Source organism: Solanum pennellii, chromosome 6 (assembly GCF_001406875.1).
Source record: "Solanum pennellii chromosome 6, SPENNV200".
Lineage (NCBI taxonomy): Eukaryota > Viridiplantae > Streptophyta > Magnoliopsida > Solanales > Solanaceae > Solanum > Solanum pennellii.
This window is the reverse complement of record NC_028642.1, coordinates 54,018,876-54,040,966: the sequence shown is the minus strand read 5'-3', so window position 1 is coordinate 54,040,966 and position 22,091 is coordinate 54,018,876. Positions and strand designations below refer to the sequence as shown.

Below are 22,091 nucleotides of genomic sequence, written 5' to 3'. Positions count from 1 at the left end.
TTTGAAACTTTGTGACAATACGCTTGACTTTCACATGGAGTTTGAAACTTGATAATAGCTATTTGTGAAGTATAATCCATTAATAGCTGCTTGGACTTTGTTATACCAACCCAAAATGGCCTGGTCTTTATAGTCAAACTAATTAAATCTTCGAAAAGATGGCACTTGGAATATTTCAACTCCAGTAATACATACCTCTTCGGCTTCTGAATTTCCATCATTTTTGCTAAAAGATTAAAGTAAGATTTTTTATGGGTGACTGCCTACCTAACTTTCTCTGGCCCCAACGTGTCTAAATCGAAACTTGTCCTCAACTAATGGACACCAATTTATTAGTATTTCCCTACTAAAAAAGTACCAAGGGGTCCAAATGAACCCTAGATTTTAGTAATGGTGGGGAATTTAAATTTGAAGGTCTTTTTCAAAAGATTAATGTAATAATATAATTATAAGACACCAATAATCAGGTGGACTAATAGGACAAAAGGTAATGGCGTGCACTTTTAATCTCTTTGTTATGAGTATTAGGAATTTAAAATACGACATATGTTGATCTCTCCAATAGGTAGGGGAAAGGACTTCGAATTTATAAACTCTAATATACTTATCATGGATGATTAACACGTGTCGTCCACTTAAATAAGTATATATGTTTTGATTAATCACATTGATTAAGACACTTATGTTACTAGCTTTTTATTGATATATCGAGCTGGCTATCAAATAGGCCACTAGGGAAAAACTTCAAATCTATTCGTACTTTATATAGTCATATCGATAATGGAGGCATCAACACGTATGTCTATTTGAAACGGTCTATGTAAAGATTTTGACAATTTATTTATTAAATAAACAAATCTATCATAAAAGTCTTGATGAGTGATTAATATTATATTCTTGATTTTTAAAAATTTAGGGTTTAATTTCGTACAAAAACTATACATGATTTATCAAAATCAATATTGCATCAAACTAATGAGTTAGTACTATGAATCGTTTTATATCATAAATAATAATTAATGAGTCAACGTGCATTAGACATTTTTGGTACTACAAATAGTCAAAAACGATGAAATGTAAATAACAGAGCCAAAAATATATAATAACATAATTATAAAAAAAAGAAGTGGAGGAGATAATAGCATAATATAATACTAAATAAAAAGCAAAATTAACTAAACTTTGCATTGTTCTTATCTTCTCATTCTGTACTCTTTATATGCCATTGCTTTCAGCTTCAAGGATTTAGTTAATTGCAACTATATCCTCCATTATCCAATCAAATTCAGACACGTTGATAGACATTTAGGGATTGTTTTGTTCGTGAATTAAATTATCTCGTAAATTATTATTTTTAATTTTAATTATCTCATATTTGATAGAACAAAATAAAATATTTAAATAAAATAATTTTTATCTCAAATTTAATTTTATAATATTTCGCGTACCAAACGAGGTCTTTTGAACAGTCCACGGTGCACCATAACAACCGTACCACAATGGACTCTATTGAGAGATTTGATAACAAAGATGTGGCAGAAGTCAGACAAAGATCTATATATCTATCTGTCCAAATTAATTATACAAATTTTTTACTTTTTGAGAATCAACGCGACTAATTTTTTATAATTAAAATTTAAATATATAATAATTTTCAAAAGTATATTATAAATTATAATTTTTATATTAATATTAATAAAAAATATTTCTTAAATTTGATTATCAAAATATTAAACATGTTAACTAAGTTGGAATATAAAGCTAGGCATGATGTCTATAGTTTTAAATCTTCAATTAAATTGAGCAATTGATACATATTAATATCTATACTTTTTGTCTTCTTTCATATTTCATTGTGAAATCTGTGATGCAGATCTTATTATTTTAAGCAGGTAGAGAAAATCTTCAACTATGTAATTAAATTATATATGGTAAAGTATATGTAGTTATTTTATTTGATTTGGTTTCAATTATTCGAATATGCTTATTACTATGTAAAAAAAATACGGAGAAATCGAAGGAAGAATGTTGATCTTTACTTAGAGCCTATTTGGTTGTGTTGTTAGGAGTTCAGAAGTATTTATTTATTTTTTGAGAAAAATCTTTTTTTTCAAACAAATTGGTTTGGCAAATTACTATAACTATTTTTAAATAGAAGAAGAAACAATTTTAATATTATTATATAAAATATATATATATATATATATATATATATCTTATAAATTAATTAGCATATTTCATGAGTTTGTTAAGTTTTATTTTAAAAATTATTTTTTAATAGATACTTAAAATAGTTACTCTCAATAAAATGATCTTGATACTAAAAATACATCGATACGTAATTTGACTCTTAAAAGATCTTTTAAAAAGATTTGTCAAACACAATTTTCTTAATTCTTATTAAGAACATTTTTAAATGAATTAATCAAATATAAATTACTTTTTATCAAAAGCACTTTTTCTAAAAATATACTTTTAAAAAATAATTCTGAAGATAATAAATTTTTAATAACAATTCCAAACAAATTCTTACTATATTTATTTTTATTTTGCTTAATCACAATTTGTCTCATGACATTATGTATAATTAGATATTCTATTTTAGTTGAATTTATTTGTCTGTATCATCTTCCTATATTCAAATGGATCCATGCTGTTGTTATAGTTTATCTTTTAATTGTTCGTTTTTTCATTTTTAGGAAGTTAAAGGTGAAACAAATTAAATTTGATTTTCTAAAAAGAAAATGAGTGATTGAGTAGGAAAGTAAGAGATAAAAAAGAAAAAGTAAAAAGCACAAAGGAAAAAGTTAAAGATAAAAGGGAAAAGGGTCTGATATACCCCTAAACTTTGTCATTTAGAACTGATATACCCTTGTTATGAAAGTGACTCATATATACCTCTACTTGTAAACAAATGGCTCACATATACCCTTTTTCTCTAACGGGAAATGAAAAAATTATAATTTTCAATCTAAATCTTTATTATTTTTTTCTAAAAAATATAATTCCATATGAGTAAATTTAATCCTCGTCAAACATATTTTTTTGACTTTTTTTTATTTCAATAACTAATTTATAATTATTATTTTGATAATCAAATTTATTTATGTTTCACTAATATTCTTGTAAAAACTTATTGTAGATGACCAAATTTTTTTTCGAATACGAAATTAAATTACAATACACACAAAAAGATAGTTTAATATTTTTTTCTTTAAACTAAGGAATGATAGGAAAAAATAAAATAAGAATAAGAAACTCAAATAATTATAATAAAAGAAGTCAAAAAATAATTTATGTATGAAAAAATTAAAATATACCTTGAACTTTTATAGAAGAATCATATATACCACTAAATAATTTTTTTAAAAAAATTATAAGTAATAAATATAAATTCAAAACTAATTATTTAAAATTCCGTTAAATGAAGGGTATATTTGAGCCATTTTGTAACGGCAGGGGTATATGTGAGCCGTTTGTATAACGGTAAGGGTATATATAAGCCACTTTTATAACGAAGGGGTATATCAGCTCCAAATGACAAAGTTGAGGGATATATCAGACCCTTTTCCCAAGATAAAAAGGTTAAAAAGTGGAAAACAAAACGAAAAAATATGATAAAAACTACATAACAGATTCTTACCATTTGATACTGGTATACACATAACATAAATAAAAACAGATGTAGAGGAAATAATTGTTTTAAAATTTTAATATAACGTTTTTTTTCTTGAAATTTTGTAAGTATTTCTTTACTTTATTTTAAGAAAAATAAAAAAAGTAGTTTCAGTTATACTGTTGCATAGACTACATATACAATATACAAAAGACTAAAATTTGGGGTGGTGATAAATTAAGCGTTAAACTTTGGAATATTTTACTTCGAAAACTAAAATATTAAGAGATTTAATATTTGAAAGTCAAATCAGTAGGGAATTCGAGATAAATTCACTGATTTTTTGTTTACAAGTTTCTGAGAATTTCAAATTATATATCTTATATGTATATTACATATATGAACTTAATTTCAATATTCATAGGTTAGTAGTATATAAAATTTAAATTATTTTTAACCGAGGAGTCAAATAATTTTTTTAACTCGAAGCCTTACAAATTTAATAGATTATGATTTAATAATTTATTTATTTTATAATAAATGATGATATTTGAGCAGTTATGAATTTTAATAAAGAAGAAAATATTTTGTGCATTGCAAATAGATGTAAAAGCTAGTTGAAATAAATGTTCGAACATATGAAAAGAAGATGTATTAATATCGTAGCAAAAATGTGTGACTTTTGAGCGATTCACTATGACAGAGTGAACAAAAGAAGTAGAGGTAGATTGAAAAAGTATTGAAATTGTGTTACTAAATAAAATATGATTCACATGCGACTTACTATGGACATGACCATAAATTAAAAAAATGGAGATAAAAAATTAAAATAAAAAGGTCAAGTTAGGTAGTTTGAGTGTTGTATAGTTCTCTAATCAGTTACTCTTCTATTATCACATTCTTTGATTTTAATATACTTGTATTTTCTTTGCTTCATTTTATATCGTTGTATTTGTTGTTGCTATTATTTTCGTTTTCTTGTTTTCAACATGACTCTTCATTAACGTATTTGCTTTCTATATTTAATTTTTGACTAAAACGAGATTCTTTTAAAAATAACATCTCTATCTTCAAGATAGAAGTAAGACTATTTACACACTAAATATACTATTGTTATCGTAAATAAAAATTATATACAAAATATAAATATTATTATTAAAATCATGTCATTAAAATAAATTGTAAACATAATAGTATCAAAGACTCTCCAACTATTTCATGGCATCTCTACCTTTTTCTCAACGGACCAAAAAGTACAATTTCTCATATTAAAAAATTAAACTAGTGACTAGGAGTATACTTCTTTTTAATAAATCTTTATTTAATTTAAACAATAGAAAATTATTACAATTCGAATAACAACGAAAAATTGTTTTAGAAAAAAATGAAAAATTAATATGTAGGACCCCACCATTAAAAACTTGTGGCTGAAAAAATTAGTGGGTGGGTGACGTGGCACAATGTTTAAATTAAACGATATCTAAATCACTTTCAGTAGAACGCCAACAGGGTTTGCTTCTTAAACCGTATCTCTCGTAGAAAAAAAAATCCACTTTTGAAACGTCGTCAACTCGCCGGCGGCGACTTTGTCGGATACTAAACGAGAATCCCCAGAATAATAGAGTGTTTCTACAGTTTCCCTTTTCGTTTTTTGAATACCCTTTTTGTTTTAGTCTGGAAAATGACTTGTGATTCAGAGATCAAGCTGTTTGGCAAGATACTCCCGGTGGTCGTCTCCGGCGTCGGTAGGGGTTTGTCTGGTAGTGATGGTGTTATGTATGAGGGAAATAGAAATGGGTCTGATCTTGATCGATGTTTAGAGGAAAGTAAAGCAAGCAGTGTAGAGAAAGATGAAGCAAGTGAGTATGAAAAGCAAGAAGCTGAAAAGGTACTTCTTATGTAATTTCTATGGAATTAAAGTGAGACCCAAATGATTTAATCGTTTAATTTTAATGGGTTTAGTAATTTGGTTCTAATTACCTAGATTTAACAGATGGAATGAATCAGTTTTCCTGTTTTCTAATTGGTGATTTTGCTTCTTCGTTTTGCTTATTGTGAATGAGTTTTTAATGTGTTTCTCTGTGAAGTAGTTTAATTGAGAAGCCCCACCAACCATTAACCATATGAAGTTTCTAGATCTGGTACTGCTTAATGTTCTTTTGGTGCCCTCTTCTTTTTAGGGACTATTGATTAATTTGAGGATTCAAAGCACCAAAATTGATATTTCAGCATCATAGAAATTATGCATTTAATGTTTCCTTTACCATATAATTTGTAGCCAAAACATTGGAAAAAGAATGTGCTTTTGTCTACTTTTTCATGTTTATCATAGTTGAAGAGGGATCCTCGATCTGTAATAAAGTTTCGAACTTGTCAGTTTACTGTCTGTGATTGGTTCTTGCTATTATGCTGATTGGATTTAGCTCACACAGTTTACTGTTGATATTTAATTGCAATTTCATAAGCAGCTTATGCAGTTTTGTGTTTTGATTGTAGGATGATATAACTGGAGAGCTTAGTGAAGCTAAATCTGAGGAGGGAGATCAAAATCAGATGATAGAAGAATCAGAAAATCCTAAGACTCCATCAGAATCAGAGAGCAGTCCTAAATCTTCAACTGAGGAAGACCCTCAAGCAGTAAAATCATCCAAGACTGAGAATGAACCAACTAATGTGACAAATTCCGAGCAGAACAATCTGAAGAAGCCAGACAAAATCCTCCCATGCCCTCGTTGCAATAGTTCGGATACAAAATTCTGTTACTATAATAACAACAATGTCAACCAGCCTCGTCATTTCTGCAGGAGCTGCCAGAGGTATTGGACTGCCGGTGGTACCATGAGGAATCTCCCTGTGGGAGCTGGTCGTCGCAAGAACAAGAATCTTGCATCTCAATATCGTAATATAAGTATCCCTGAAGGATTACTAGCAGCAGGAATTGAATCTCCAAATGGGTTAATTCATCATCCATTATTCAAACCAAATGGCACTATTCTATCGTTTGGTCCCGACTTACCCCTGTGTGAACCTATGGCTTCTGCATTAAATCAAGCAGAGAAAAGGGTATCAAATGGTATCCAAAATGGTTCTCATAAATCAGAAGTCAAGAATTCTTCTTGCAAAGGTGGAGATTCTGGGGATGAGTGCTATAGAGGGTCTAACATCCCGACTCCAAATATGATGGTGGAAGAAGGTAAAGGAGAGCCCCACAAGGCTGTTATGCATAGTATAAATGGCATCCCGTCTCCTGTTCCGTGCCTCCATGGAGTACCTTGGCCTTTTCCATGGAATGCTGCAGTTCCTATGTCGGCTATTTGCCCCATTCCCTTTCCTATGCCATTCTTCCCTACACCTTATTGGAATTGCAGTGTGCCTCCTTGGAGTAATCCTTGGTTGAGTCCACCTCTGCGAGCTGCAAACGAGAAAACATCAGGTTCTGATCCTACTTCACCTTTAGGGAAACATTCAAGAGAAGGGGATTTGCTTAAGCCAAGCAATCCTGGGGGCAAAGAACAATCAGAACAAAAGTATTCAGAGGGGTCTATTTTGGTCCCCAAAACATTGCGGATTGATGATCCTGATGAAGCTGCTAAGAGTTCTATATGGTCAACACTTGGGATTAAATATGATTCTACTAATAGGGGAGAGTTTTTCAAGGCCTTACAACCAAAAAGCAATGACAAGCACAACAAAGCCAATACATCTGCAGTATTGCATACTAACCCTGCAGCTTTATCTAGATCTATCACCTTCCAACAAGGTGCCTAAAGATGATCCTATGAATCTGCGAAGGATGGTCTTCACTTGAAATTAAGTATGACTCTGTTGTCTGATGAGGGCTTTTTGGGGCCTAGCAACCAAAAAGTAACAAAGCTAAGATAATGCTTTTTTCTCCCATTGAACTCCAGCGGGGAACTTCATGGATTTCCTGCCTGATGGACATTTACAGTGCGCAGATCACTTACAGAGCTGCGAGGCTAATATCTCTCAAGTGATCCAATGAAACTGGGGAATGACATGGGAAACTATTGTAGAAACCTATTGTTTATAGTTTTCTTGGTAACAATAAGAGCAAGTGGCTGGCTTGGTTTTTACTTTTGTGTGTTTTCTAATGTACATACCTTTTTACAGCTAACACTAGAGTGAGGAAGACAGTTGTTTAGATCCTCATCCAACAGTTGTAACATATTTTAAATTAATGTCAAAGTTAGTTTGGAGAGCCACTTCCTATTAGTACCTCTTTTTCTTTATGATAATTCTTTACAAGGACTTAAAGAATCTAACACTATATCAACAGAAACACTTGTTCTCTATAAGCTTGAGAGTATCAACCCTTTATTTTGGCATTGTCATCTTACTGACTAGTTATGTCAACTCTTTCTTAATGAAATTTGAAACATCATAAGCAAGAAATGGTGGCTTGCTTGCATATGGTGGACAGTTTGGAGGGAGCGAAACGCTAGATATTTTTGAAGACTAAAGGGAACTCTATTCAGAAGAACAACATGAAGTGTTTACTCTTTGTTTCATTTTTGGTGCTTACAGAATTTTGTAAATGATTCTGACGCAGTGATAGTCAATACATGCAGATTATAGTTTTCATCTTCTAAGGAATCTACAAAAAGTAGAAAGATAATATCTTTGCTGCTTCTTTTTTTCCCTTTTCCAAACCCCCAAAAGCCAATGAGAAGTGGCCAGCAAAAACTTCAATTTTTTTAATTTATTTTTCTCTATTATCTGGATTATGAAAATGTTAAAAACTGCACTTCAATCCCGAATTAATTTGGATAAGCAAATAACAACAAAATCAAATCAAAGGATGTAATGAAACGGATATCTACGCTTTATTAGAAGTCTTGACTTTGAGTCACATGAATAATTTTTATTTTTGATAGAGTGTTCTTCTATACAATGAATGAAGAGAATAGAGTGTACGCAAACAAATACCTAACTAGACTTTTTAGTAGCAATTTATCAATACAAAACAAAGTAGATATTTTTAATGGGGCCAGACAACTCTAAGCCACATCTTTTGATTAAATTAGTTGGGTTTGGGTCCCAAATTCCATATGCTCATAATGATATTAAGGCATTGTCAATTAACTTTTTCTTTTCTTTTAGATTTTTTATCTTTCCCTTTTAGAGGCATTTATTATATATAAAAAAATGTCTGATGTATATATATCTGCATGTTCTTTGTTTTTCTGTTTCTTAGACAACTGATAATCCAAGGTTGAAGATTTTTCATGGTAGGGTTCATCAATTTTAAGCCATTCCTTTTTTTCCCCTAAAAATAATATCTATTTATGGATTTTACAGCTGATTTTATTGTCCATTAATTCGACATAGGGCGGCTCAAAAATTTCGATACTTATTAAAAATAAATCGGAGGCCTAAATTTTTAATAATAATTGATAGTCTATTGTTTATTTAAACATACTTTTTTTAGTTTTTATTTAGATGAAATTTTTCTTTACTTTTTCTACAAAGAAAATCTTTTTTATTTCAATTTATATATATCTTATTTTAATTTGATTCGAAGTTAATAATTTAGTCAGCAAATAAAGAGGACTTTTGAAGGTAATAGTAATAAACTACACAGTTACAATTTTTATAATAAAGCTCTCAAATAAATGCCTCATGGCAATGACTGTTCTATGCCTACATTTTAATGTTTTAAGTTTGTTTCCTGTTTGTAACTCTTTAATTCTAAAATTGAAGTTGCAAAGTGTTAGGGATGTATGTTATTAATCAATCATTTATATATAATATATATTTTAGTAATTATAATAATTAAAAGTTCAAGTGGAAAATCACTGGGATATATATATATATATATTTTTGAAAGAATTGTTTATTAATTTACTAAAGTCTTAATTAGGTCTTATACACATCTGTGTATTCTTTATTTGTATAATGTATGATTTGGTAAAATAGGTTTTAACTTATGCATGAAAGATTAAATCATTGATTCTAATAACTATTAAATTTATATTCAGTATTAAAGATGAAATGAACAAGTTGTCGATATGATTATAGCAACAAATTAAATGTAATTTATCTAGATTATGATATTATATAGTTTTAACTTCTTGTGTAAGTACATTATATTATTTATATATTGAATGAACTTAATTGAGATACACATTTTATGTTGACTATCTAAAATAAATTCTCTAGTCTAGTAAATACAAATATACTCTTAAACTTGATATTATTACGAGCAATATACATGATAATTTAAATGAAGAAAATATTCACGAAATAATACTTATTGGTAGCATTCATGCCTAGATTCAGAGATTGATAATAAACTTATAAATTTTCATGTGTAAACTCAATTGATGAATTTCATATTCCACATGAAGAAACCTCTCAAAATGGGGATAATGCATAAGTATCCCTTCAATCTATATCCGAAATCTCAGAGGCACACTTATACTATACTAAGATCCTATTACCCCTGAACTTATTTTATTAATAATTTTCTACCCCTTTTCGGCATACGTGGCATTACCTTGTGGGCCCAACGCTAGTTGACTTTTTTTTCAAGCTAGTGCCACGTAGACCGAAAAGGGGTAGAAAATTACTTATAAAATAAGTTCAGGGGAGAATAATAGGACCTTCGTATAGTATAAGTGTGTCTCTCGAATTTTGAGCATAGGTTGAGAGGGTACTTGTGCATTTTCCCCTCAAAATATAATAAATTACAGTAAGTGTGATATGATTCAATTATTCCTACCTAGTAAAGAGAAAATCAAATATCTATATTTTGTATATTATGAAAATTCTACTCGAATACAATGATTCAATTATGATATAATTACTATATTTAACAATTAATCACCTATCATGGCGTGAGATAAACATAAATAGTGTTATGAATTTAAAGTTTTACCTGAATACTTGCAGTATCTCTAAGTAAATCGAAGGAGTATAACTCAACTGTCATGTCCAATGAGTGTTCATAATTTGATCCGAGTAAAATTAAATTAATGTAGTAAAATTAAAATTAATGTATATAAAAATTTAAATTAATTTTGTTCGATTTTCAATTTTTTAATTTGAATTGATTTTAACCAAATCGTAACCCCCCCCCCCGACACACACCTAATCATGACTTTGGCTTGGGTAAGAAAAGTAATTTCTTTTTTTTTTCAAAAAAATTATTGTTCTTAGTTTTGGTTTCAAAGGACTCTTAAGGAATGCACAAAAAATTCACCATAAAAATTACTCCCTCCATTCGGTATTGTTTGTCATGGTTTTTATTTTTAGAGTCAAACTATAAAAACTTTTACCAACATTTTAAGATGTAATTTTCATCATATTAATATGCAAAAAATTGTAATTTATAGTACTTTTCATATAGTTTTAGAATATCTAATTTTTTTTGTTTAAAATATTGAATTAATGCGATCTAATTTACCTTTGAATATTAATCAAAATTAACTTTCGATAAGCACAACATGACAAACAATTTTCGAACAGAGGGAGTATCTGCAAAATAATTTTTTCAAGTGTATTGAAACAATGAACTAGTCAAATCTATTTTTAAATCCCAAGGCCGATTAAAGTTCCTCGAGACTATAAATATCTAGCTTACTCTCATGATCCGTAATTTTATCGTATCATTTAGGCATAAAATTAAAGCATAAGTAAGCTAGTTTTAGTGGAAAGAATTTAGAATCTCGAAGAGGTTTGAAGAAGACTTTAAAATATCCTAGAAGATTTTCCTAGAATACTTTAAAATTTTCTAGGCTTGTAAAAAATTCTAGAAAATAAACCAATTTATAAATATGAAGGGACTTATGTAATAATTTTTACGGAAAGGGCCTAAAATATCCTTGAAGTTTTGAAAATGGTACATAATTACCCTTCATCCACTTATTGGCTCCAAAATACCCTTCTCATCCACCTATTGGCTCTAAAATACCCTTGTCATCCACTTTTTTGTTCAAAATTAATCACTTATTTAATTATTTTAAAATTAAACTCTTTAAATATTTTTTAAGATACTTGGCGTTCAACTATTGGTTATAATTTAATTTATTAATAAAATTTATTTATGACTAAAAGGTTGTATCCTATGCTCACCAAGTTGATAATCAAAGTCAATTTATTTTTGATAGATATGTAATATTGCTTGCATCCGAAATCATTCATGGTGCTGTCAAACCAAACTATGGATCAAAATAACAAATATTTCATGTTAATACTATTTAGTTATGAATTAGTGGTGAACTATAAAAAAAAATTCATCTTCCTAGAAATTATTTAACTTGGAATTAACCCTGAATTACTGACATATTCTATTACTAGTTTCATGTTTTCTTTAAGTAATGGATATTAAAAAAAAAGTTTAGTATACTTTACTCTCAAATTAAATTAAATGCGCATGACTAAGTCCATGTGAAGGGCTTGACTGTCGTCAACGAAACTACACATATCATATTTACTACAATTGAGAGGCATACGACAAAGGATTTCCACGAAGTTGAAGGGTTCAACCCCAATATTTCGTTTGAAGATAAGTTATTTAGATATTAAAATTGATAAATTATTTATGTATATGTAAAATGAATATTGTGTTTAATTTGTAAATTAAAAAAATTTGCGCAATTAATTTATGTACAAGTTATGAGAGAATTTCATAGTTAATAAAGAAGAAATTTGTTTATGTATTAATTCAATATCCATGTTTAATTTGTATTTAAAAATCTGCATTGCTGATGTATGTTCAAGTCACGAGGAATTGGTTTATTCATTCACGTGGAATAGAAGATTAACTTATAACTACCTAACTTATACATTTATTATGCCTATATTACGATTGTTTCTGCGGAAAAGGGCCTAAAATACCCTTGAAGTATTGAAAATGGTACACAATTACCCTCCATCCACCTATTAGCCCCCAAATACCCTTCACATCCATCTTTGGGTCCAAATTTACCCCTTCATTAACAGATCAAAATTAAAAAAAAATAAATTATAATTTTTAATTAGGTGGCACTCAACCATTGGTTGTAATTTAATTATTTAAAATAATTTAAAACTCACCCATTACCCACTAAACCCGCCCCACTTACCCAATTTTTTTTAAAAACCCATCTAACTAAAAAAATCCTAAAATCTTATTCCTCCAATTTTCACAAACCCACCTACTTCATTGTCTTCTTCTTCTTCTTAATCTTTGTAATCTTTAAGAATCTTTAATGTTTGAAAAACAAATAGAGATGAAAAAACTAAGTGTTAAATGTTTCTTCTGTTTCAAAAACCATATTATATTTTTTTTCAAAAGTCAAACTTAATTAATATTCGTAAGAAATTGTTTTTTCATCATGCTAAAGGAAGAATCATAAATCATATACACGTTAAGAAGCTTTAATCCATTAAAATAACAGTGACAAAAAGTTAGCTTCCCAATCAAGTGTATGAAAATCTTTCAATGTGACAAAAATGTGTTTTTCCCAATTTTCCACAAATTTCCCTTTGATGCTGACTTCTTCAAGCTGCAAGATGAAGAAGAAGAAGACAATGAAGTAGTGTGGGTTTGTGAAAATTGGAGGAATAAGATTTTAGGTTTTTTTAGTTTAATGGGTTTTTTTTAAAATTGTGTAAGTGGGGCGGGTTTAGTTAAAATGGGTGGGTAATGGGTGGGTTTTAAATTATTTTAAATAATTAAATTACAACTAATGGTTGAGTGCCACGTAATTAAAAATTATAATTTAATTTTTTTTAATTTTGGTCCGTTAATGAAGGGGTAAATTTGGACTCAAAGGTGGATGTGAAGGGTATTTGGGGGCTAATAGGTGGATGGGGGTAATTGTGTACCATTTTGAATACTTCAAGGGTATTTTAGGCCCTTTTCCGTTGTTTCTGTCCGATTTATATATTTACTTAATTTTTTTGTTAGTTTCAAAATGAATGATAATATTTTTATATTAGGTAATAATATAGCTTTAAAATGTTTATTTTACTCTTAATGAAATGATTTATAGTCACACAAATTTCTATCATCTATTTTAGACCACAAGTTATAAAAGTCTTTCTTTCTTTTGTAAACTTTGTTTCGAATTAAATTATATCATATAAATCGAGACAAAAAAAATAATATATACCTGCGCAATTCTAAACATATATCAAATACTTATACCTGTTTTACTAATATGTACCTGCATTAGTAATTTTGTTATTTCACCATATCTAAGCAATATATATATTCTATTTTAATTTATTATTACTATTAAGATTAGTTTATTTCACATTATATATTAAAATCTTAAAGTTTCTACTATGACATATAATATTTGATATAAATATTTGTAGGGCGGTTAAGTATTTTACTTGGAAGCATCTACAATATCTTCTATGAAGCTTCCTTCCGTTAATGTCGGTAAAATCGTTAATCCCTAAAAATTCGTTTTTACCACTCAAAATTAGTCCTTTGGATCATTCAATTAATTATGATCTATACAAATGATTCGAAATTAATTATTTTTAATTTTATATAAATAAAATTTGTTGCATATGCCTTGTATATCTAGATGGACTATTTATAATTTTTATTAGCAATAAATTTAAAAATCCTCAAGACAAATAATTGGACGCATGAATTTCAAAATCAATTGGACTTTGGAGTGTGTAAACACATTTTTCTCTCTTTTCCTTCAACGTTTACTCTTTACCCTATTTAGGTGTAGCACTAGTGATGTAAATTACCAAGAAGAAACTATGATGCAAACTCCAACAAGCAACAAAAACTTGTTAATTTCTTTTCTATGTGAGAAACTTATTAACATTTTCAACATTCTTTTCCCCATTGTTTCCACCAATATTGTATTTTTTTTTCTCTATATATAGGACATGAAGTTAGTTTCTACATTCATCTCATGACTTAACATTACTCAACACTTAATTATCTAAAAGAAAACACAAGTCCATGGAGAAGATTTTTTCATTCTCAGCACAGGCCAACAAGATGGGTGATACTAATACAACCATATTAAGTTGCGTGTTTTTTTGCATAGTAATCATATTTCATGAATTTTATTCTTCTATTTCTTCGTTTTTTCGAACCATTATTTCCCTTTTCAATACTCCATATAATAAGAAGCATGATAATGCTGAAACTTCATCAAAGGCGAATGTGATCAATAGTGAGACCAAGGATGTTGAGTTAGTATTCGACACATTAATAAATTTTTGCAACGAAAATGGGGATAAGAATATTGATGAGGTAGAGTTGGTTGAGGTTTTCGATTCATTTGAAAAAACAGAGCCTACTTTGGAGGAAGTTAAAGAAGCATTTGATGTGTTTGACGAAAATGGAGATGGCTACATTGATGCAAATGAATTAAAGAAAGTCATTTCCAAGATGGGGTTCTTGGATTTATCGGTGTTCGATTGCCAGAGGATGATTGCGCCATTTGATGAAAACAGAGATGGAAAAATTGATTTTGGTGAATTTGTCAAGCTCATCGAGCATATCTTTCAATAACTCTGCACTCATCATTTTCATGTTTAGTTTTGTAACTAAGTAAAATTATTCGGCCTTCGCGCGAGTATTTAATATTATGAAATTTCGATATATTATCTTACAAACGTACTAACAAACATTAATGATATATAAAGTACTTCTTATCATTTATCCTCAATAATATATGCACAAATTAATGACTGTAAAAATGTACATCAAGATTTGTAACATAAGTCATTTAACAAGTATAAAGTGCATAAATATTTAATAGTGAAGGAGAAGAAGAAAAGGTTTAGAATTTTCGTTGTTTTCAAATAAGAGGAAATCCCTCTGTTTATAGTCAACAAAGGGTAGCGTGAACAAATATTTATTGCGCCTTATCGAAAATGTTATAACTTTTTGGAAATGTTGCAACCCTTCGGAATAGTAAAAGGCACAATTTTTCATAAAATTACAATTATTTATAAAAGTTGTAACTCTTCCGTAAAGACGCAACTTTTCGTAACAGTCACAATTTTCACAAAAGGAAAAGACTAGTATTAAAAATAAATAAATTTAAAAAGAAATTTTGATTTGTAATAACGCCATGTATGCGGACCTAAAATTCTCTCTCTATATGATATATGATGTGATATATGATTACTCTTTTCAATGCTAATTAATAGAACTAGTTGCCAAATTTCAAGAAATATGATAGTAGTAGTGCTATATAAATGAATGTGACATACAATTTTAGTTGCTATGTACAGTAGAGTTCCATTGTTTACAATAAATCTCTCTGTTTTTCATTTTTCTTCATTACTCATGATTACATATTAGTTGGAAAATGTGTGGATAATGGTATTGTGCCATGGGTCTGAAATGTGCTGCAACAAGTTGTCAAATGGTCCCTTTCCTGTCACATTGTGTTGCACTATAAATCCCAAAAATGCTAACATTGCCAATCTCCCTGCAAATCCACAGAAACAGATTAACTTATATACATCAATAATAATAATAATACACAGACGGAGTTGATGATTGTGTTAATTATTGACTTACCATTAGCAATTTCCTTTTCCTTTGCCTCCAATGTGGGTGCAAAGTTGAGTGGGTTGAAAATGCCACCTGGATAACCAACTTCATTAGGAGGCAAACTGTAGCTCTTGAAAATAGGATCTTGGTTCACACTTCCAGGGTTCTTAATGTCTTGCCAACGTCGAATTTCAACGTAGTGAAACAAGATGAACTCGATCACAAATAATGTTGACGATGATGCAAAGTAGTCGGATTTTCCAGCATCGTACCATTTTGGTACGTTAAGAAGGCCAATGCTAGTGAAAACCTCAGGTATTAACATCCCTGCAACACCCAACATAGCCCATCGACCGTTCACTAGCTCAGCCTGAACAAACCATCTCAAGTTCTCTGGATCCTCCGCGAGTCCCAATGGATCAAAACCATTGTCACCCGCAAGACTACAACAAACCATTATATATTACAAGTTGTTTAGTAGTCAGTATGACCATTTTGTATCATGTATTTTGTATTGAAATGTACATACATTACCTTCCATTAAGGTAAGTAGGAGAGGTTAAGCCTGGAAGCCATTCACCTTTTTTTGCTTCAACTTTGAGTGAATTGTAAGACAATGTTGATGATTTAAAAGAGAAATCTCTGTTTAGTTTACCGGATGATCCAGTGAGGAACCTTGTCTTAGTGGCGGATGGACGGAAGACGGCGGCAGAGGCTTGCGTTGTTACAGTGGCCATTTTATAGTCTTATGTTATGAATATAATTGATGTTTACTTAGGTGAATGTGTGTATGCAAAAAATGTGCTTCTATTTGAATGGGAATTTTGACGACTGGGATTGGGTTATGAATTAGAGAGTAGCCAATGAGAAGAAATGTGTGTTATCCTTATCTTTGTGGCTATGATCCAAAGAATCTATTTCTTTGTTAGAAGGGACCCAAATATTTGCCATTGGGAAATCTGTTGTTGTCGAATAAGAATTTGACATTTGGTTAGTAACAAGTCTTTAGTAAGAAAACATGTCCCACATGGAGATTTCAGGCGATAAGAAATCTAGTAAGTTAACCTTTAGGTCATCCATCCTACGTCTTAACTCACATATGCCTAGGAAATAACATCCTTGAAAAAAAAAAAAGTGTGTTTGATAAGTACAAAATGTTATTCTTAAAAAATGAGTAAATTTTTTTTTTCCTAGTGCTTTATAAGTAAATAGAAAAATACTATTCTAAAAGTATTTAAATATAAGCTAGCAGAACTTAGAGATTTAGTTAAATTAAGAAAGTCATTTTTAGAAAATATTTTAACCAAATAAAATATGAAAAAAAAAATTAAAAAATTATATCCTTATCAAACGTATTAATCATATTAAACTTAGTTCCTATTTTTAAGTTTAAAAGTTTACTTACAGATGAACTAAATTTTTAGAGTTCTTAAGTAAAAAATCAAATCAAATGCTATGAGATATCAATATGGATTGTGGCTAGGGATGGTAACAAAGTCCAAGGGATGTCATGGGATAGATGTTGCCAAAATTTATATAAATATATTATTAAGGCAGAAAAGAAAATATATATTATACAATGGTTAAATAGACATACAGTGTGATAGTCATGAGTACCTTGCTTTTTTCTTCTTTCATTATTTCTGCTCTTCCTTATTTTATTTTTTTCTTTTTGGTATTTTTTATAAAAATAAATATTTAGTAATTTCTTATTTTTTCTTTTTTTTGTCCTTCCTTTGCATTTTTTTGATATTTTATTTTATATAATAATAAATATGTAGCACTAAAATATTTAATGAGGTTACTTTCAAAATAAAAATTTATCTCGAAAAAGTTTTATTTTTTAAAATTATTTCTTGGAATAGATATAATAGTAAATGTGAATTCTCATATATATATATATATATGTGTGTGTGTGTGTGTGATAGGGCTTGGAAAATATTCTACTTATGCCACTGGTTGTGGTATAGTGATGGAACTACTCCACACTTAAAATATCTCAAATTCGAACACTGAATATGAAAAAAATTCAATTGAAAATATTCACCTATAATGAATCTCGTAATTTAAATTTAATCGAGATTCTACTAATCGAACCAAAACAAAAAGTTAAAATACTTGTGAGAGAGAATTTGGATATTCTTTTGATAAATAAAGCAGGAAAAGTAGAATCCAAACAGTTGCAGGGGTAACTTAGTAAAATTATTCTTAAGTAAACCCTAGTTTCGAATCCCCCGGAGTCTGTAGTGACACCTATAAATTCCCAAAATGGCAGCATTCGCTCAACAAGAACCCTAGCCACCACCATTCCAAATCTTTTCCAGTATGAACTGCTCATTTGCTTCTTTTTCATCAGTTTAGATACAGTTGTTATCTTTATATAGTCTTTATATTTTTGTTCTTGTGATTCTTAGTTTTTTTTTTGTAGAAATTCACTTATGCCCCTCATTTGTGGTAAATTTTGTTTCTTGGCTTCAATTATCAGCTCAAATCTACGCGCCTCTGCCTATGATGGCATTAAATATACTTTGAGTATTTCACTATGAAACAACTTTTAATCTGAGGCTTGAGGCTTTATCAATTCCTTATGTTTTCGTGAACTTTTGCGATCCAGCTTTGCTTGTTTAATTAATGGGTCTGATATCCTTTTGCTAAAGGAAGAAGCTTTATATAATACATAAGAATTTCAAAATGTTACTCCTTTTGCTGATTTTCTTTTTTGAAATTCATTATGCCTCTGCTTTTCCAGTAGTTAGAGTCTTGGTTGTTATTATATATGTATTCCTCGGGGCAGTTGTCAAGATTATGATTTTGAAATAGCTTGCTTTGGATCCTATTTAATTTGCTAATTGAATGCTTATAGTCATGTTGCATTTTTGGCGGATGGTTTATAAAGAATTTGATATGAGGGATACACTTTTTTATCTTAAATAAAATATGAACTCGTGATAATCTTTAACCATTTTCAGTTTTTCCCTCATTTGGTCATTGCAATGATGATAGAACAGACAGGGACATCAGCACCCTCTGGGGATGATGATTTGTCGATGGGAATCTCTCTGATGCTTGACATTTATCTTATTTTCAACTGTGTATACTGCCGTTGCTGTAGTTCCTGTTTTGCATTTCTAGTTATGCATTTCCTTAACCTATAATTGGTGATTAATTTATTGCTTGAACAAGCTCTCTCATAAAACTCTGTGAGCTTTGCACGCCAATCACATTGCATTTCTAGTTAGAACATTGCCACATTGATAGCTTTGTATTTGTTACACACAGTAATAGCTAGTGATTGTTGCTATCAATTATCTCAGCAAATTAGTCACTGGGAATGTTCAAAGTTTTCTCTTTTACTGCTCCTTTGGCTAGTTGGGTTTGATATTTTGAAATTGTATCTTTGTGGTCCATAATATCAGAATTCAGAATTAAGAAAGATGATATAGTGTGAGCCTTACTTCTCTAAGGCTACCAATTAAATACACATACCTCTTTACTATTTGTGTTTGGTTCTTGCAATGATGATAGAATAGACAGGGACATCAGCACCCTCTTGGGAATGATGATTTGTCAATGGGAATCTCTCTGATGCTTGATACTTGTGTTATTTTCAACTGTGTACACTACCATTGCCGCAGTTCCTGTTGTGTATCTCTAGTCCTGTTATTTATTTTCATATCAGCTGTTATGTGTTCCCTTAGCAGCACATAAACAACCTCTTATAAGATTCTCTGCTTTTAGTTGCATTTCTGGTTAAGAGCTTGCCAGACATATATTTGTTGGCTTTGCACACCAATCACATTGCACATCTAGTTAGAACTTAGGACATTGATACTGTTGCATTTGTTACATACGAAGTGATCGCTAGTGATTGGCACTATCAATCATCTCAGCAAGTTAAGCATTTGATTTTTTTTACTTTTCTCTGATGCTGCTCCTATGTCTTTGTTATTTTGAAATTGTATCGTTGTGGTTCATATCATCATAATTCAGAATGAAGAATTCTAAGACCACTAGTTAATACACATACGATGTTGTTCTGTTTTCTTTAATTTTTGAGGGGTTGCAGTAAACACAATTTATTCTTTATCTTTGGTTAATCACAGAAGTTCTTTTTTTCACATTGTCTAGAAGTGCCTGTGATGTGTCTTGTACGTATTATCTTGATATGTAAAGATGATGATTTTACGTAATTGTCACTACCTCTGAGGCACAATTTTTATTTTATTTTTGTCATTTTAGTTTGATCTGTTGCTCTCTCGTGTGGGATATCTTTTTACTTCCTCCATTATCATCTTTTTGCAGCTATTTTGTACTTTTTCTTTTGGTACAAGCCTGATGATTGTCAATTAAGAACGGAGATTCGAATGTTGCTATCTGTTGAAGCCTTCTTATATGTTGGGCTCCAGTGGCGTCACATGTGATAAACTTTCTTACATATGATGAAGGCTTTTTTTACCAAAAATAATCAGATACATTGGTTTTATCATCTATTTGTCTTCTAACTTGGTGGGTTTTCTTCTTGCAGATGATTTGTTATCGGTAAGAATGGACTGCTGGATCATAATTGATGAACTATTAAACTACCATGATAATCATCTCGTCATCGTTTACTCTTGATGCATTATTTTGGTGTGTTGCAGCAAATTTATTAGGATTAGTGATGGATCACTCTATATATATGGTCCTCTAGTTATTCCCACAGATGTGTTTTCCACAGTTCCTGCAATGCGGGATTTTCAATATTTTGATTATACATGTTGTCCAAGTTGGAATTTTTTCTAATAAGTGATGTAAATATATTTTTGTTCAATTAGTTTGAGACTGAGTTGTAATGTATGAATTGTTTAATTATTTATCAAAAAGCTTCACATCTTGTAGTTATGCTATTTTACATTATAATCTACAACAGTATAAGCAGCCTATTGTAGAGGTGCCTATAACAATGTACAAATTAAGTGTAGCAACCAATATTAACATATAATTTTGACCTTTTCCCATTGATATTTAGTCACAGAATCTAAGGATATTTTGTTTACCCCTTTTCCTGTTGATATACCTACCAAATGTCCCTTTAAAAAGACCATCTAATCACTAAGGGCCCGTTTGGCCATAAATTTTGCAAGTAAAACTTGGGAAAAAACTTGGCAAATTTTGTTTGTTCATACACTTTTTTATTATTTGCAAATTTTTTTGGCAAATTTTTCAAATTCCCAAATACTAGAAAAAACTAGTATTTGGGCCAAATTTCATTATTTGGAAAGTTTTAGAAATTCAATTTTTACACTTAACTATTTATTTTACAAAAATAATATATTTATTGACACCAACCAATTCAATTAGCTCCCTTCTACATGCATTCTTTTGATTTCATACATTCCTTTGTTACAGTTAGTCTTAATGAACTAGCTACTAAATAAAACATGAATTGCATTTATTTTATTTTGGTAGATAAATATTGCGTTGTTGATGCTGGTCTACGGAACACAAGAGGATTTTTAGCTCCATTCATTGGAATGCGCTATCATTTGCAGGACTACCGAGGAAGTGAAAGAGAGCCTAAGAATGGGAAAGAGCTATTTAACTATAGACATGCTTCTCTGCGCAATGTAATTGAAAGAACTTTTGGTGCGTGGAAAAGTAGATTCAGAATACTAAGACAAGGCATGAACAACTATGAATGTGACATGCAAGTGAAAATAGTAATTGCTTGCGCTGTATTGCATAATTTTTTACGTGAACACCAAAGTAGTGATGGAATATTCAATGAATATGAAAATGATGATATGGTTGTTGATGAAAGTGACGAACTACGGGCTCAGGGTAACAACATCGCTTCATCTTCTCGATCGTCTGATTCAAAAATGCAAGCTCATCGAGAAGAGATTGTTCATAAAATGTGGGAAGATTATATTAAAGAATAGGTTGAACTCTTTCAGATGAGAAAGCATAGGTTCTTCAGTGATTGCAATATTTATTTCCTTTTGT

The 22,091-nt window shown here is 29.9% G+C and overlaps 3 protein-coding genes, 1 long non-coding RNA gene and 3 other non-coding genes across 7 annotated transcripts; 6 read left to right on the top strand and 1 right to left on the bottom strand.

Moving 5' to 3' along the window:
- Nucleotides 1-5,102: 5,102 nt before the first annotated feature.
- LOC107023570 (cyclic dof factor 1-like) lies at nucleotides 5,103-7,839 on the top strand. The gene is made up of 2 exons (XM_015224296.2): nucleotides 5,103-5,504; nucleotides 6,113-7,839. The coding sequence occupies exons 1-2, from the start codon at nucleotides 5,298-5,300 to the stop codon at nucleotides 7,382-7,384; spliced, it is 1,479 nt and encodes a 492-aa protein (XP_015079782.1). The 5' UTR covers nucleotides 5,103-5,297; the 3' UTR covers nucleotides 7,385-7,839.
- A 6,607-nt stretch (nucleotides 7,840-14,446) lies between these two features.
- On the top strand, nucleotides 14,447-15,337 carry LOC107023142 (probable calcium-binding protein CML30). Its single transcript, XM_015223725.2, has one exon. It carries the CDS (start codon nucleotides 14,556-14,558, stop codon nucleotides 15,111-15,113), a length of 558 nt encoding a protein of 185 aa, XP_015079211.1. The 5' UTR covers nucleotides 14,447-14,555; the 3' UTR covers nucleotides 15,114-15,337.
- A 434-nt stretch (nucleotides 15,338-15,771) lies between these two features.
- Nucleotides 15,772-16,925, bottom strand: LOC107023141 (chlorophyll a-b binding protein 4, chloroplastic-like). Its single transcript, XM_015223724.2, has 3 exons — nucleotides 16,641-16,925; nucleotides 16,134-16,549; nucleotides 15,772-16,041 (listed from the first exon to the last, which is right to left on the bottom strand). Exons 1-3 carry the CDS (start codon nucleotides 16,841-16,843, stop codon nucleotides 15,908-15,910), a joined length of 753 nt encoding a protein of 250 aa, XP_015079210.1. The 5' UTR covers nucleotides 16,844-16,925; the 3' UTR covers nucleotides 15,772-15,907.
- A 1,130-nt stretch (nucleotides 16,926-18,055) lies between these two features.
- LOC107023143 lies at nucleotides 18,056-20,987 on the top strand. The gene is made up of 2 exons (XR_003578761.1): nucleotides 18,056-18,429; nucleotides 20,409-20,987. It is a non-coding gene; the product is annotated as an uncharacterized LOC107023143 (long non-coding RNA).
- On the top strand, nucleotides 18,606-18,674 carry LOC114077687. Its single transcript, XR_003579060.1, has one exon. It is a non-coding gene; the product is annotated as a small nucleolar RNA Z267 (small nucleolar RNA).
- LOC114077689 lies at nucleotides 19,094-19,175 on the top strand. The gene has a single exon (XR_003579062.1). It is a non-coding gene; the product is annotated as a small nucleolar RNA R44/J54/Z268 family (small nucleolar RNA).
- On the top strand, nucleotides 19,616-19,698 carry LOC114077688. Its single transcript, XR_003579061.1, has one exon. It is a non-coding gene; the product is annotated as a small nucleolar RNA R44/J54/Z268 family (small nucleolar RNA).
- Nucleotides 20,988-22,091: the final 1,104 nt, after the last annotated feature.

Bases quoted from the DNA above. Each gene is read 5' to 3' on its own strand.
- LOC107023570 (XM_015224296.2), top strand. From the start codon at position 5,298: ATGACTTGTGATTCAGAGATCAAGCTGTTTGGCAAGATACTCCCGGTG. The intron at 5,505-6,112 runs GTACTTCTTATG...TTTTGATTGTAG, and splicing joins AAAAGCAAGAAGCTGAAAAG to GATGATATAACTGGAGAGCT.
- LOC107023142 (XM_015223725.2), top strand. From the start codon at position 14,556: ATGGAGAAGATTTTTTCATTCTCAGCACAGGCCAACAAGATGGGTGAT.
- LOC107023141 (XM_015223724.2), bottom strand. From the start codon at position 16,843: ATGGCCACTGTAACAACGCAAGCCTCTGCCGCCGTCTTCCGTCCATCC. The intron at 16,550-16,640 runs GTAATGTATGTA...GGTTTGTTGTAG, and splicing joins CCTACTTACCTTAATGGAAG to TCTTGCGGGTGACAATGGTT. The intron at 16,042-16,133 runs GTAAGTCAATAA...GTGGATTTGCAG, and splicing joins GGAAAAGGAAATTGCTAATG to GGAGATTGGCAATGTTAGCA.